Here is an 18,275-nt window from a genome sequence, read left to right as displayed (position 1 = left end):
TGAGGGATTATCTAGAATCATCCCTAAGGTAAGGGCCGGGTTTTAGAAGAGGTGATTCATGGAGGGGCTTCCTTTCATCTTTTCCTTTATTCAACCAATATTTACTGAGTGCTTTGGCACACCAGACACTTTCAATTCTATGTTAATTTCTAAAAAACAAAACAAAACATACTTTCATCCTACTTATTTTAATTCAAAATAATTATGTGTCCTATTCTGATTACTATATTTGTTAGGTTACTTACATTTAAAAATTATTCTCAAAGTAAGTTGTTTAGAAAAAAACATATTCACTAATATAATAAATAATTATTAGTAATAAATCTTCCTTTGAATTCATTTGAATAAGATTGTGGAATTATACCCCTGGAGGTACGAAGCTTTAGGGAAGCTTAGCTATTTTCCCCAACCGTTCTATTAGACAACTGCACAGACCTCTACTGTTCGACTTATCATCGCAAGGTCTCTCAAACTTATCTAAGAAGTGAATATAAGATAAAAACTATTGTTTGTTAAACATAAACTAGGCAAACAAAATTTATTTTCTGGGAGTGTATCTTACCAATTAGGGGAAATCATCCCACTTAATTGATCAATAGTTGAGTCACAATAAAAAAGAAGACAATAATAGCATTTAAATAATATTAGAGCAGCTTGAAAGGGTAGAAATGTCATATAGATCTTTCAAAAGAAAAAAGAAAATTCAGAAATTACTCTAAATTAAATATTATTTCTTTTCCTAATGACAATGCTATAGGTACTTATGAAATAAGATAAATCCATTAAAATTCAGCTCTCTTCATTGCAGAAATTGACAACTGATCCTAAAATGTATATGGAAATCCAATGACTCAAAATAGCCACACACAAAAAAAAAATCTTGAAAAAGTTGGAAGCCTCACAATTATGAATTTCAGAGCTTACTACAAAGCTAAAGTAATTAAGACCACATGGTACTAGCATTAGGATAGAAGTGTAGATCAACACAATAGAATCAAAAGTCCAGAAATAAACTCTTACATTTAGTAAACTGAAATTTGTCACAGGTGCCAAGACAATTTAATGGGGGAAAGAACAGTCTTTACAACATATGGTACTGGGACAACCAGACTTTTCCAGATGTAAAAAAAATGAAGGTGGACCCCTACCTCACATCATATAAAAAAATTAACTCAAATTAGACAAAGACTTAAGTGCAAGAGCTAAAACTATTAAACTCTGAGAAGAAAACCGGTATAAACCTTTGTGACCTTGGATTCTTAGAAATGACACTGAAAGTTCCAGCAATAATTGAAAAAAATAAATTGTACTTATCAAAATTAAAAACTTTGTGTTTCAAAGGACACACTTCAAGAAAGTAAAAAGGAAATCCATGAAATGGGAGAAAATATCTGCAAATTATAGCTCTAAGGGGACTTATATTCCCTCTACATAAAGGACTCTTATAACTCAATAACAAAAGACAAACAATCCAATTTAAAATGGCGAAGGATCTGAATAAACATTTCTCCAAAGAAGATAATACAAATGTTCGATAAGAGCATAAAAAGATGTTCAACATCATGAGCCATTAGCAAAAGAGAAATCAAAACTACAATGAGAGGCCTTGGCCGAGCTGCTCAGTGTAAAGAGCATTGTCCCAATGAGCTGAGGGCACGGATTCAATCCTGGGTCAAGGCACATATGAGAAGCAATCAATGAGTACACAACTAAATGGAACAATGAAGTGGAACGAGTCGATGCGTCTCTCTCATTCACTCTTGCTCTCACTCTCTCAATCAATGGGAAAAAAACCCCACAATGACATACCACTTCACACCCATTTTAAGGGAAAAAACAGATAATAGGAAGTGCCAGCAAGAATGTGAAGAAACTGGAACTCTCTTACTCTGCTGGTGGGAATATAAAATAGTGCAACTGGTTTGGAGAACAGTCTGGTAATTCCTCAAAAAAAAGTTAAATACAGTTACCATGTGACCAGCAATTCCACTCCTAAGTGAAACAAAAATACGTCTATACAAAAGTTGATGCATGAATGTTTACAGCAACATTATTCCTAATAGTCAAAAAGTGAAAACAATCCAAATGCTCATCAAATGCATTGATAAAAGACTAAATAGTTATATAACAGAATATAACAGAATATTAGCCCTAAAAAAGCACTGATACATGCTACATCATGGATGGACCCTGAAAACAGTATGGTAAGTGAAAGAAACCAGCCACAAAAGACCACAAATTGTGTAATTCTATTCATATGAAATGTTCAGGATAGGCGAAATTATAGAGACAGCAAGTAAATAGTGGTTGCCTGGGGCTGGAGGGGTGGTGGTGACAAGTGGCTGCTAATGGATGTGGGAGGGTGCGTTGGGATAATGACAATGTTCTAAAATTGATTGTGGTATTGATTGTACAACTTTTGGAATAAACTAAAACCCATTGACTTGTATACTTTAAGTAGGTGAATTGTATGGTATGTGAACTGTATCTCAATAAAGCTGTTATTTTTAAAAATTTAATATAAGTGCAGTACATAAATTCAAAGCTATGTGAATGTAAGTATGAAGTCATACATACCCTGAGATGACAACTGTGCCCCAGAGTACAATTACATTAATCATTTGGTTGCTCTTATGTGAAATGTATATTTGGACTTAAAATCCATTTGAAAGAACCTTAAGGAAAACACTATAATGCCTTTGGGAGACAAAAAGTATATAACAGACTGAAACTACAGATCAAATTAAAAATTCAGAACAAAAGTAGATGTGAGAAACCATTGGTAAAGTATGTGGATGTCCTGTAAATCTAAACACATTCCACGTAAACAAGTTACATAAAGCCAATTTATATGCCCTTATTAACTGCTTAGCAAAAACCATATTTTTGATACTTGTGAAATATATTAGTAAATATAGAAATAAAATAAACATGTCTTACAATAGTCCTGTTTTAACATGACATTAAATTGTATTAATAATTGATAATTTTTAAATTAATTCACTTCAAGATAACATAAGTAGACATAAGCATATGTGTTTTTGGTGCTTTGAAAAGTTTATTATTTTCTCAAAATGAAAAGCAATATAAAACACTACATAAAACTTGGGATCTAAAAACAGAATTACTTAATATTACCAGGATAACTACAGTATTTTCATTTTCCAATGTACTTTGCAGAATATTTTTCAAATGCATATATTTTAACCTACTTGTAATTGTCTCTAAAATGTAATTTTGTATCCCTTTTCACTAAATGCATCATAAGCATTTTCTATATTGTACAGTCTTGGTAATTATAGTTTTATGGCTATATAATTTTAAAGTGCCCGTGATTTATTAAGCAATTATTTTAGAGCTGGACATGTAAGCTGTTTCCAATATTTTTGATGTTATAAATAATATTGTAAAGACTATCTCCGCATAGTCTTCAGTGTTACTATCTTAGAAGAGATGCCTAGAAGTGGAAACATTTTTATGACAGTTGACACATACTGCCAAACTACTTTCATCTCGACTTGGATGATCCAGAAGCTTCACAAACTTAGTATGTTCTGAACTGAGCTCATCATCACCCCACCCCACCTCCACCTGTTCCTTCTTCTATCTTCTTCTCTCTCAGTGATTGGCATGGCCACATGCTTGAGCACCATCATCTTGGAGTTCTGTCCTTCTTCCCACATAGCCAATCCATCATTAGTCTCTGACATTTACCCTGAAAGAACTCTCCTACACACCTGTCCACTTTGTTTCATCCCTCTGCTACAGCCCTAGTTCTAGTCACCATCACTTTCCACAGGGAATGAGGCAACAGTCCCTTAATAGTTCTCCTTGAACCCAGTCTTTTTCACTGTCCTCAGGGAACCTATCTGATGAATAAATGAATAAAAACCATTATACCAGTTTAAAAGCACAAGCAATTGTATATTTGTAAGTCACTAAATCTTTAAAATTATCACAAGAAAAAAAATGATGTATCAATGTGTGGTGATGGATGTTAACTTATTGTGCTGATCATTTCACAGTTTATATACATATATAAAATTATTATGTTGTACACCTTAAATTTATACAATACAGTGTGTCCGTTAAGTCATGGTGCACTTTTGACCGGTCACAGGAAAGCAACAAAAGACGACAGAAATGTGAAATCTGCACCAAGTAAAAGGAAGACCCTCCCAGTTTCTGTAGGATGCTGTAGCAGCATGTGCGCAAGGACAGATGATGACGCAATACCGTGTATACAGCGGAGCAACCCACACTCATGCCAGTCAAGATGTGGATGGTACAGAGGAAAGTTCAGTGTATTCTATGGCTCGCTAAATTCGAATCCATGACCAAAGTGCAACGTGAATATCGGTGCGTTTATAATGAACCGCCACCACATAGGAGTAACATTAGTTGGTGGGATAAGCAGTTGAAGGAAACCGGCAGTTTGGTGGAGAAACCCCATTCTGGTAGGCCATCAGTCAGTGACGAGTCTGTAGAGGCTATACGGGATAGCTACCTGAGGAGCCCTAAAAAATCTGTGCATGAATCCACATCGAACTGCACTGAATAGGTATGAAACTGGGAGAGTTTTCCTTTTATTTGGTGCAGATTTCACATTTCTATCATCTTTTGTTGCTTTCCAGTGACCAGTCAAAAGTGCACCATGACTTTATGGACACACTGTATATGTTAATTATATCTCAATAAAACTGGAAAAATAAATAATTTAATAAATAAAATACAAATAGACTATAAATGTTATGATCAAGAAAAGCAGATACTGGAATTACCGTGTAGGTAAAATGTATATATGTTGTGTCTTTTGTAGAACCAGTAAGTTTCAACATGTGGCCTTTTTTTCAAAATAATTTTGCATGAGACCATGTATAACAATAACTCTACGCTATACATGCTAAAATTACATTTTAATAATCTGTTGCTTTCCTTTCAGTTCCATTTTTGGTATGCAGAAATTAAATATTTTTTTATAAGGATGATCTTTATCTTTATGATTTTAGCCATATGTTTTCAAACTTTCAAATATGTGCAAACAGACTGACGTAGGAGCATATTATCAAGTACAAGAATCTCAAGAGTGTTATCAAAGCATGGAGTCTCAGAATCTTAGCAACCGGGAAACACTAGGTAGAACTTGTTCCTCCTAGTTCTTATTTTTCTTCCAATTTGAACAACTCAATTTCCCTTGAGGAAAAAAGGATTCACTGAGGCCTTTATACAGACAATGTGAAGAACTGAGAAATGGGTAAAAATTTCAAGTTAAAACTCTGTGCCCTGGCCGATTGGCTCAGTTGTAGAGCATTGGCCCTGCATGTGGATGTCCTGGGTTTGATTCCCAGTCAGGGCACACAGAATAAGTGACCATCTGCTTCTCCACCCCTACTCTTCCCCCTTCTCTCTCTCTTCTCCCACAGCCATGGCTTGATTGGTTTGAGCAAATTGGCCCTGGGCACTGAGGATGGCCCCGTGGCCTTCCCTCAGGCGCTAAAATAGCTCTGTTGATGTGAAACAGAGCAGCGGCCCCAGATGGGCAGAGCATCACCTGGTAGGGACTTGACAGGTAGAGCCTAATTGGAGGCATTTGGGTGTCGGTCCCACTGCCTTCCCACCTCTCATTTAATAAAAACAAATAAATTGATTAAAAAAAAAAAAAAAGAACAAAGAACAGCTCTGCCTTTTCCAGCAATAGCCAGGTAAATGGATCCAAAAATTGCATTTTTTTTTAAAACCTAACTAAGTGCTGCATGTATTTTATTTTTTATTTTGTGTAGTAGGAGATAAAAGACAGTTTAGAGAAGAAAGTGTCTACATGTATTCATATGGACACATTTCCCGGGCGCTCCTGAGCAGTTAAATACACCAGGCCTCCTGTCTCTGTGCCCTCCCCACCTCTTTGTCCCATGCATATTTGCGATCAGTCCATCAATCAAGAAATAAGATACAAAATAAAGATTAAATGAAACTAAACAAAGGCTCTAATACAGAATAACACCTTCTGGACTCCAGTCCTACTGCTTGCTTACTCCTCCCCACTGGAGAAGGAAAGGATTCTCAGAAGAGGGAGTAGGCACACGGGCTCAGACCTTTCTGGTTTTGGGGGGGGGGGTTCCTGGTTACAGAAGGGAGACATTTGGGTTTGCTCTGTTCTTTCATGTGGTGGGCTCAGAAGGCCCACCTGCTAAAATGAGAACTTGAATGTTAGCCATTTTCTGCAAAGGTCCCTAATGCTCTAGGATAAAATCAAAACATTTTTTCCTAGTCCACAAGTCCTCACGTGGCTGGGGCACTCCTTCCTTGGTAACTGTCACTCTGGTTCCTAGTCCTCCATTTCCACACGAAGGCTGTTTCCAAATCCACCACATGCTCTCCTACCGAAGGCTTTTGCCCAAGCTCTTCCCTCTGCCTAGAAGCCCCTGACTCCTTCTTCGAGCCCCCTAATTTGTACTCATATTTTAAACTCGGATCAGGCTTCCATTCACCTCCTCTACGAACCCTTTTAGGGATATCCCTGATGTGGGGAGGAGCCCTCTTCTCTGTGAATACCTCAGCTGTGGTAGGTACCACCATTTATTACTATTATTATTGAGAGAGAATGAGAGAGACACACAGAGAGAGACAGGAGGGGAGAGAGGGTAAGGAGCAACAACTCGTAGTTGTTTCACTTTAGTTGTGCATTAATGGCTTCTCATACGTGCCTTGACCAGCGCCGAGCCAGTGTCCCCTTGCTCAAGCCGGTGAGCTCTGGGATCATGTATATGATTCCCCCACTCAAGTCAGTGACCCCGTGCTGACAAGCCCACACTCAGGGCCAGTGCCTTTGTGGTTTTGAACCCGTGACCTCAGCATTCTGGGTTGATACTTTATCCACTGTCAGGCTACCACACTATTTTTTAAATGATCTGATTCCTTGCCTGGATGCTAATGAAGTGTGAACAATAGCTGAATTTTTAATTAATTAACCAATTAATTAACTTCCTTTTTGCCTTGCCTGGGTACCTAAATCTGTTAAAGCAGGTCCCGACATGCCAAGGTTGCAGGTTCAATCCCCAGTCAGGGCACGGAAGGAGCAACCAATGAATACATAAACAAATGGAACAAACTGTTGTTTCTTTCTCTTTCTCTCTCTCTCTCTGTCAAATCAATCAATAAAATTTTTAAAAATTAATTTTCTTTTTTATCCCTTTCAGTAGTGAGGGTTTTTTCATGCTCGATGATCCCCAGGAGTGAGTTATTTTTCAAAAAACGAAATTAGTTTCTGTTACAATTTTATTAACTTAAAATCATGTTTGTTTGATAACCAATTTATGGAAACAAGAAGAACATACATTTGCCTTTTTTTAATGTTGCCTTACACATTTTTTAAATAAAAATTTTGTACAATCATACTCTGGATGGTCAGGAGGCACGAGGACGTACATGAACATCCGTACTACTCAAACGGTTAATGAGTTTATTGGGATGACACTGATTTGCAAAACCATACAGGTTTCAAGTGCCCAACTCAACTAACCACTCATGCACCCTCTGCCCCGAACGACATCTCTCTCTGTCCCCGTTTCCCCCCGAGAATAGTACACTATTCCCCCATAAAAATACTTCAGAAATGTCAAACTACAAAAGTAAAACATGGATGATGCATAGAACTTAGAAGAATAGATATTAGACATCTGGTTGCATTGATTTCATTATTTTTATACTTATAAAAATAGATTTGTATGAGTCTTCAATTTTCATTTTATTCAAGTCTTTTCATTAATTCCTATCTCATATCATCATTTCATAAATGAAAAGATACTCGTGAAAATACCAGAGGCACATTATTTAAGAATAAAGGACAACCTGGGAAATCGCCAGACACGGGGACAACTGAACTCGGGTCTGGCCCAGGATCATGTCCTTGCGCCAGAGCAGTGTTTGGCAGCCACTGACTAATATTCTCTTCCTCAGGTGTAACTTCTCACTGAGGTCTTGGTAGGGCAAAAAGCAGACAACTAATGAAAGGGAGTACCTTGTGAGATTGTCTAAAGAATAAACTAGGCTTTTCTGTTGCTGACCGAGGCTAGATGCCCATGCTTTGGTAACCAGAGGACACAGTGGTAGGTCTGACAATCTCTTATGAAAAGTGAGTATATTCTTTAATCCTCACACCCCATCATTCCCTTCATAGCCACCATTTACACCACATCACTCACCCCAGGCTGGCAGCTCTGCCATGCCTAGAAGGAAATATGAACCTGCTCCTCTCTCCATGAGCTTTATCCCAGGCTAAATGCAGCCACAGAGTCCTCAGCCTCTGGCTCCACGTCAGGAGCAAATGCGGCCCTGAGACGACACACTTGGAGACAGTGCAGGGGCCCTGGGGTTATGGGTCTGGCAAGTGAAAGGGAATCTCTCCAGGAGGCTCAGCCTTCCTTTGCAGGAGCTTACTCACTTTGACATAAATCTTTTTAATTGTTTTCTGTTAGATTTAGGAGAAGTTTGAAAGCTGTCAGTGAGTTTTGCAGAAATGAAAAATATATATACATTGAGAAGGAACAGGAGCTGGGATGCCGCAGAGTGGGTTCTTGGTGATTGGCATTTAACGGTGCTTTGGGCTGGGAAAGGGCTGTCGATTACTCTGAGGGTCCACTATGCGAGCTTCCCTGACTGATTTTCTGTTCATTTGACTACTGATGGTAAATAAGGAAAGATGTGCAATTACTGGATTATGGCTGCTGTGAGAAATAGAAAATAATTTCATGGAGCTTTTTTTTTTAAAGATCAGAGAATGAGGCTTATACTAAGTATAGTAGAGCACATTTTAAATACTTAATATTTCTGACATATATACTTTTTAATAAAACTTTAGAAAAGAAAGGGATGCAATGTTTTTTTGCTATCTCTGACTCTATTTCTTGATTTTTTCAATATTTCACTTTTAAAAGGGATTTATAGCCCTGGTTATTTTCAAAAGAAAGTACAGTGGCAAAAGGTTTATTAAGTGAATGAATAATTATCATATGCACCATTAAAAAGGAAGGAAGGCAAAGAGAAGAGTTAAGCATTGGATTTATTTTTAGATTTTAGGCAATAGGGGTATAAATTTTTTTTTTTTTTTTTTTTTTTTGGTTACAATGACATTATATTACAACTAAAAATATGCAAAATCGTTCCCAGGAATGTGTATTTTCTTCTGGACCTATACTTTTCTTCTGGAACTATACTCTGGGAGGATCTTATTTCATCAGTGCTTGTATAGAGATACTATAGCAACAAGTTGGCTTTGGGTATAATTTATAGAAATGCTATTTGGAAAGACTTTTTGAATACTTTGTAAAGGTTATGGCTTAACAGTAAGTTAAAGCTCATGGGAAGCATTTCAAGTTGGGAAGGGATCTGAGATAACAGGGTCCAAATAAATGCCAGGGGGCCGACTCTCAAATATCTGGTAGCACATGGCACATGCCACCCTCCAGCAGGTGCTGGGGGTCAGTCAGCTAATGACTGAATTCTTTAACAAGTACTTGACGGACAAAAATTCTGTTCTTAATTTAGAGTCATATGCTCAGGTCCAGCCCTAGACCCAAAGATTCAGAATCTCTGGGGGGAATCAGAGGTCGGAAACCTATCTATACTTTTACTGATGTGCCTAATGGCAATTCTCAGGCTTCACACAGCTGGGAAGCACTGTTTGGGGTTGAAGTTTGGTTTTAGGCAGTTATTTAGTTCCATTAAGTTTTGTTATTTGTAAAAGTGCCTCTGTGGGGGGGGGGGGGGGGCTGCGCTACTGATGAAAGAAGGGGCGAGCCCAGAACAAAGCGGCACCATGGAAACCTTGACCAACGCCGGCTTTTCATGTTGCTCCCTCCAACAGCTCATTGTTTCATCCAGCATCGCAGGACACGTTACTTTAACAAATGTTGAAAAGGTTCCGCATTTGGAGGAGGTTTTCAGGGGAGATACCTCTGTTTTTCCATGGTTCTTCCTTAAATATTCAGATAATCATGGTGCAACTCTGAAGTACAAAATTTGAACTCTAGAATTATGTTCTCATATTAAAAGCCACGCACCAGACAAGCAATAAAGCAACTCTTTTACTCAAAGCACTTCTATGTGTGTTTAGATGACTTCAGAACACATTACCGTAACATCCAAGGTACAAATGAATTCTGAAACTGGTAAGCTGGACTTCACAGCTCACTGCTTATCTTTTACCCTGCTCCAGCCTACTCCCTTAAACTTCAGCTATGTTTATTTGTGATATTTTCCTTTACAAATATGATCGACTTACGACCTATGCAACTTACGACCATTCGACTTGACAACCACAATCACTAGCCACAACTGCTCCGCGTCTGGCAGCGCAAGCATTGCCCAGCTGGGCGTACAACAGTGCGGACCAGCTTCCAGCAGCACTACCATCTCCGCGTGCACCATTTCAATTGTTATCCCAGACTCGGTACAGCAATTTATGTTTTGTGTCTTGGAAATTTTTCATCAAACCCCTCCCAAGATGTCTACCAAGAGAAAATTGTCTTTGCAAATATTAAACCAGTTGTACTAGTAATGCAGTGTTTTACTTAAACCTGATGAATGTAAAAATACGAAAACAAAATGGTGTAGAGATGATACAAATGGCTAAAATGAACAAAGAAAATTATTATATATAACAATGAAAGAAAATTATGATAAAATATGACTTAAAGATTTTTATAACATCATTTCACAGTACTGTACATATAGCCTACTCAACTTATGACCAAATCGTGCTACGACCGGTCTGTCGGAACCAATCGTGGTCATAAGTTGAGCACTAGCTGTATTTCCAACAAAGTTCTTCCTTACAGTTGCCCTTAAATTTAATTCTTATTAATCCAGGCATTCCAGGTAATTCCAGCTCTCATCTGTGTAAAACTGTTATCAGGAAAATGGATAAAGAAGTTGGAAGGGACATGCTACACAAAAATCTAACTCATTCTGTATCTCATATGTTTATAGAATTGGGTAAAAAAAAAAAAAGGAGGAAAGATCTGCCTCAACCTACAGATTAGAAATTAAAGATAAAAGTTCGGTTGACCCTGACATTCGAACCTTTCAATTTGTCCAGGCATAAGGAGGGTTTCTAATTTCTATAAGGATATGAGTCATACTCTGTATTTAAAAGGCTTGAAAACAGACAGATCTCTTTCAAATGCATTATTTCATTTAATCACTATAACAAACTCTATCAAAGAAGAGTAAGACTCCCATTGGAACAACTGAGGAAGTCGAGGCACAGAGGAGTGCAGCGTTTTGCCCAATGTCCTCCAGCTTGTGAGTGACAGGGCCAGGCTTTAGGAAACGGTTTCAAATCCACTTCAGCCATCAGTCACCAACACATGGTGGAAAGAATGTTAAAGGCAAAGAAATAGTTTCCTAGAATAAAGTTACAGCAGTCTGCATGTCCTGCTGCAGCTGATAACTAGGGCATCAATTTCCTTTGAAATTCCAGGCCCTAAATAATCAGCTTCTCTACAGAAGGTACAAAAGACTTAGGGCTGTAATTTATGACTGCCGATCCTGCTCTACAATTAGATTTCACAGGACCTGGAAGATCAGATATAAAGAACCATTAATGTTACCTCTTTGTCAATATAGAAAATTGCTGGTATTTTCATATCTTTACAATACCCATTTCTTATTAAAAAGAAAAATGCAATAGGCCATCTTCCATCTTACAATAAGTTTGATAAGATCACCATCTTTAAAAATTTATATTTAAGGCAATGACATAAAGGTCTGCTTACCCCTCCTTCATGTCATTGATAGGGAGCGGGACCCGGCCGCCCCGGTCCAGGGCCGACGTGATGTTGATGGCGTTCAGGCGCTCTGGCTGCCACACGTTTTTCACTGCCCCGAGGAAGTCTCCCAGAACCTCGCTGGCCAACATCTCTTCCACATTCATATTTTTAACGAAGAATTCTGCTTGATATGGCAACGGGAAATCTAATTTTCACAAAACAGGGTATGCATATATTTAATAAGTAGTCTTTTGAAAGAGAAACAAACACACAAAAACCATTCTAGGTTTGCTGATTTCTGTCACAGTCCTGGCTTTGGAAAATAATAATCCTGATGTAAAGGCTTTCTGTGAATTAAGAGATGTATCTAAAATCATAACATACATTCGACCCAGAATTTGATCTACAATGCAATCAAATCCAAGGGCACAGCAGGGCAATTGATAATTGTAAGATTTGGTAAAAAAGAAAATCAAAATCAGCCTCCAACTTTGTTGTGACCTGCTGGCTTCCTCCCAAGCCTCACTCAGGCAGAAGGAGCACTTCTAGAACTTTACAGAAGTAGGAATAATATTTTGTATTTATGGTGTTTTAAAATTAACAGATTTTTTCAAATACATCGTTTCATTTAATCATTACAACCCTGCCTAATGCTATTCTCATTTGAACATAGGAGGAATCCAAGGTACAGAGCAAAATTATTTCCAAACTGAGAAAACATTATAAAATATCAGCACTTGCTTGTGGGTTATTGATATCTGACTTGAAATGTTGTATTTTTAATTTGCAGTATAGTCATGCGTTGATTAATGACAGGGAAATGTTTGGAGAAATGAGTTGTTTAGGCAAATTTGTGAAAACATCCTATAGTACAGTCACACAAGCCTAGATGGTATAGCCTAATACACACCAAGGCTAAATGCTATAGCTTTCTGCTCCCAGGCGTCAAGCCTGCACAGCATGTCACTGGGTCCTGTGGGCAACTGTATACAATGGTAAGCATTTGTGAATCTAATACACATAGAAGAGAAACAGCATATTGTCTAACCACTAGGCTATATACCCAAAACTAATATAAAATAATATTTAATGTAAACTGTAATTAAGAACTAAAATAAGAAAGTATGGTATAAATGATAAAATTGGTACACCTGTATAGGGCACTTACCATGAACAGAGCGTGCAGGACGGAAGCTGCTCTGAGTGTGTGAGTGAGTGGTGAGTGGGCATGAAGGCCAAGGACATTACTGTCCACTACTGTAGACTTGATGACACCGCACACTTAGGCTACACTCAATTTATTTAAAGAAAGAGCTTAGTGCAACAATGTTACAATGGCTACACTATCACTAGGGGATAGGAATTTTTCAGCTCTATTGTAATTTTAGGGGACCGTGTCCTCCATATAGACCAAAATGTTATGTGGTACATGAACGTATTACTGATCTTTTTGAAGCATGCTAAAACATTATTTTTTACTAAAATAAATATTGATTATATTTTCAATTAGAACTCTGAAAGTATAACAATATCACTATTTTGGTCACTCCATAATTAAATACTCGAACAAATTATATTTTAAATTTCTCATGAAATTTCCTATTTCACATAGTTAGAGATTTAGCTTTCCTCCTCCCCAATGTCTCATCAATATTTCCCTCCAAAGATTGGAAAATTAATATTTTAAACCAACCAAATGTTTAATTCACACTTTCAATATTAAGAAACTCTAAATAAATGTAATTTATTTCAGTTTCTCAAATGTCATTCTTGAATTATAAGTCATTTTCCATAGTCTAATTGTTCTATTAAGATAAAGAATAGCTTTCTTTTTGTTTAATAATATTTCTGTAATAATAAAGGCGTTTTAAAAAAATACTTACTATGAGGCAGGCCAAGCTAATGGACTGAGGTGAATTATCACATTTAATGAAACCAAAGGGTGAGTAGGTGTTTGTATTGTTCTCCATACTTTCAGAAAGGGAAGCTGATCTGTGGTGAGGTCCAGAAACTTACCATCATATGAACTTATATGATCTTTATCTAAGCTAAAGGAGACTGTAGATAAAAGGTTCAGAGGAGCTCCCAGCATGAAGGAAGAACTTACAAAATAGTAAACTTTAGTAGTTACTATGTTACTATAAATAAGTTGATTATCTAAATGTTTCCCTTAAAAGGAAAATAAAATGTTTCTGGACTATACATAGATTTAAAATTACCAATAGTAATTATATTATATATACTCTCTGACTTATTTTATTAAAACTCATATGTATATCACTCCTAATAATAAAATAAAAAATAATAAAAAACTACACAGTAAGTAGTTGAAATCTTGATGGCCTCATTTTTTATGAAGCTTCCTGAGTAAGAAAGGATAATTTTACACCAGTGGTGAAGTCAGGTTAGATAGTCTGGTTTTACAATTTTCAAGAGTTTTCTAGAGTGTGGTATGTCTTCTTAAAGACTGAGTTTTCCAAGGCCCTGACCATGGAAGGTTCTTGACTCATCTCCTACACTACTATTTATTCTGCTTATGCTTTTGTTGGATTTGTTTGATGGTACAGGCCATCTGCAGTCTTCTAAAATATATAATATTTATTCTCTTTTATGTAGATAAATTTCTTATTTTATACAGACACATTTCCTGTTTCATACAGATAAACAGTAGCTTAATCATACAAAATTTTCTCCACCCCAAGAAATAGTCATGCAGAAAGACGTCATGAAGTACAGTTACTTGGCAATAAATACTATATATAAATAATGACAAATAGTTGTTGAGTATGCTGGAAGTCTAACCTCTATTCACTTCATTCAGTGCTTCTACACCCACTTTTAGAAAGAAGCAGGCAGAACTTGTTTCTTATTACCAAAGCTACGTTTCTGGAGAACCGTTCTTTGGCTTTTGCTAATCCCTGTGACCCAGCTCCGTGCCTCCGCTCTGAGACTGGCTGCCGCCACGCCCCTCGGAGGCTCTGGGCTCTGCAGCTGCCTGCTGCCTACCCAGCCAAGTGTGGCTGCCAGGGCTCCCAGAGATGAGTCATACCGGCTTTCTAACTTTGGGGAAATCCCATGCCTGCTATATTTGGACATCACAGAGGCCAAGGGAACAGTAGGCCAACAGATTGGTGGCAGGCCTCTGAGGTACTAAACCCAATTTAGAGACTCACTCTGTGTACTTTCTTTGAGCTCCGGGCTGTGTGAGTCTACAGGACTAATTTCCCATTAGGCCTCTCAAAGCAGGAGACAGCTGGGCAAGGAGTCGGCCTGAGCGTGATTATCCTGGTACTCAACGCTTCTTTCTTTTCCTGACTTTATCTGGGAGAAATGGCACACGTGTCAGTCATGCTCAAAGATGTACCTCCCAGAAGCCCACACAGATGCCATCAATACTGGCAAGGATAAACTCGTGTCATTTGGTTCCCTAGTTCTCGTAGTTTTGGGCCCCTAAACCTTCTGCAAAAGGCAGTAGAGCCACTCTGCCTGAAGTACAAGTGAAGGCTTCCGAATCCCATCCACCCTACCTGCCTCACCAACCCCCCTGCAAAACCCCTGATTGTTAGATAAATAGCCCCTAACGCCAACTTTCAATTCTCCAACTGTCTAGCAGTCCTCCACTAGTATCTGCTTGAACATGGGTTCCCACTCATCAACAACACCTGTCAATAGGAGGCCTGTGGACTCAGCATCCACAGAGACTTGACAAAGAAGAGGTTCAAACTACTGCAGACCAGGCCACGGTTCAGTTAATAGGGACTCCCATACCTGACAAAGGGTTTTGAGTCACTCTGACAGCATAATGGTGAGGAGAGCGGGCCAAGCACTATAATGTAACTAGGTAACTATGTAACTGTTTCGTTGAAATCCTTACTAGAAAGCAAACTTTGCAATTATTCTGCTTATTATGAGTATTCCAATTCTACAGGGATCTATTAGACTGGGTGTAAGCATTCAAATACAATTGGAGCCAAGAATAAGTCTCCCTGATGCAAAATGTCAGTAACTACCAAAAGCCCCTGGGAAGTGAGAAAGTGGACAGAGAATCTTCTGTCCAAGGGTTAGAACTTGCGTTTGGACTTGCTTTTCATATGTGAAGGTTATTTCAGATTTTAAACTAGCTAAAACGCCTGGGGGAAACTCACAGGAAGGGGCTCGAAGTCTTCAAGTCCCCTCCCCAATTAAGGACTGCATTATCAATTCTATAGAAATTGTTTTCTGTCATATGGTATAAAGGCAACTTTTAACCCAGCCTTTGCTGAATTAGCATGAAATCCAGACTACTAGGTTCTGATAAAATATTTTGATTATGCTCATTTGTTTTTAATTATATAGTAAATGGAAGAATTCCCCTAAACAGGATACACACTGTTCTACTGTTTCCAGAGGGGAAAAAAGCTATGTTCAGTCTTTTCCTGTTCACCTCATAACTGATATTTGGTAGAGGAGTATTCCATGACATATACATTTTCATCACAAAGTTTTCAGTGGTATGCATTTTTCCCAATCTAATTCCAATATAGGGTCAGAATATTTGAGAGCATAATTCTTGGAATATTTCCTATCTCCTTCCAAATCCCTGGGAATCACTTACAATTTGAGCATACGTACCTCTAGATTGCTGATGGACTCCAGCAATTATTGATGCATGATCATCTATTAGGAAGGAGACTGTGACCCAAATTACAGTTTACACTTGCCTGTCAATAACCCTTGATCTTCACATACAATCGAACTATGACCTATGTTAAGTTTTAATGAAACTAGCTAATAATTACTGAGTCTGCACTCTGTGCTCAGCCTCGTGTTAAGCCTAAGTCATTGAATTCAAGCCTAATTCATTGAATCTGCACCCCAGACTTCTGAGAGCAATTTTATTCTTAGTTTTATTTTATAAATGATGAAACCAAGGCCTGGAGAAATAAGTAGCCTGTTTGGTTCCCTATCCTGAGATTTTCAGTACCATGACACATCACAATATTTTATAACAAATTAAATGCTGCTTAATATTTTTCTACATTTTACTATTTCATTAGTTATATTAGATATCCAGCACTTTAAAATCCATAGCTATATTTTACATAGATATAAAACATAACAAAATACTTCTTGTAAATAAGGAAGCGATCAGCAACATATTTTTTCATACCTACCTTCCGCTGACATTATATTAATGATCAAATTATGCCTTGCAGTCTCAAAAGTACGCCTATTGTAGGCAGTTATCTATTGAAAAACGAAAATCATATTAAAGAAGTGAAATGTTATTTGGAAAATGAAATTCATTAAGGACAAAATGAAAACAAATTGTCGTTCTTTCCATTTTCATTATTTGTTTATATACTTACTACAATATTCGTTAGCTGAGCAATAAGAACACAGAGCTTTTAGCAGTATTATGGGAAAATGAATAATTAGTCAGGTCTATTTAAGCAAGTTAAAATCAGAAAGCCCCTTTTACAGAAGACTGTTAAGTGCTAATCACAATGCAGATGCCCCATTAGTAAATGGATTAACCATTAGGAATTACCAGTGCCATTCAAAGAGTTCAAAAAAACCAAAACAATTTATTTTTGTGCTTTATGGGTTTAAGGATTATACTGGAAAGTACACTTTAAAACAAGCACATCCTATGTTGTCTGCACACCAACCAGTCAAAAAAGATCACGAATAACCATTTGGAAATCATAGCACACTTATGATGGGAATTAAGCAGTAAGGTTCATGGTCTGTAAGTTTATGGCACACACTCAAAAACACAAATCAATCCCTTTGTACAGTTCAATGTTAGTAAACATTTGCAGAGCCAATGAACTTACATCAAAGTCAACTCAGAAGCAGCCACTGCAAACACCCAACAAAAAAGGCCAAAAACAGGATAATACTTCAAAAATCAAGGAACACTGAACTCAATTACAGATAAGAAATCAGCAGACAGGTCTGCGGTACCTCAAAAAAAAAACCCCAAATGGCTTGTGTAAAGTTTTAGCATCCCAGCACTAGGCTTCTGGCACTGCCTGCCACTGTGGGTGACAGAGACAAAAGAGCAAAACAAACTGTCTCAAACTAAAAAGAAACAGCTTGCTCATTTAAAAACGAAATCAGAGATTTTCATAGCATCACATATGAGCTTTAACTGAAATAAATTACACTAGGAAATATCTGCACAAATTGTAAACATCCAAATTTTGGAATAATTTCAAACCTTTAACAATATTTAAAAGTACATATTCTGGAAAGCATATTATCACACATAGCAAAGAACGCTCTCCACAATCTGTCGGATTTCTGTTGAATTTAATGACTTCCTCATTGTATTTGTTGGAACACATGATTAATTAAGATTAACAATGAAATGAAGACTAGTCATTAAAATAAACTAGGAACTACTGGTACCAAGAAGCAAATAAAAAAATGTAATAAAGATTGCAAAAATCTTAATCAGATTCTCAATGAGAAAAAGTATCAATCTTCCACTATTTGTTATAATACCTCAAAGGTAAAGCT

The 18,275-nt window shown here is 37.3% G+C and overlaps 1 protein-coding gene across 3 annotated transcripts in view; it reads right to left on the bottom strand.

The window, feature by feature from the left end:
- The window catches only part of SGCE (sarcoglycan epsilon), a 70,384-nt gene that overhangs the window by 17,302 nt on the left and 34,807 nt on the right, over positions 1-18,275 (bottom strand). For all 3 annotated transcript variants that reach the window (XM_066354176.1, XM_066354174.1, XM_066354175.1), the window contains exons 4-5: positions 16,922-16,994; positions 11,775-11,973 (exon numbers count right to left, since the gene is read on the bottom strand). In XM_066354176.1, the coding sequence (XP_066210273.1) occupies positions 11,775-11,973; positions 16,922-16,994 (272 nt within the window). The remainder of the gene's footprint in view (positions 1-11,774; positions 11,974-16,921; positions 16,995-18,275) is intronic.

Source organism: Saccopteryx leptura, chromosome 12, assembly GCF_036850995.1.
Source record: "Saccopteryx leptura isolate mSacLep1 chromosome 12, mSacLep1_pri_phased_curated, whole genome shotgun sequence".
Taxonomy (NCBI): Eukaryota; Metazoa; Chordata; class Mammalia; order Chiroptera; family Emballonuridae; genus Saccopteryx; species Saccopteryx leptura.
Note: the sequence above shows the minus strand (reverse complement) of the source record. Positions and strands in the feature narration are given on the sequence as shown.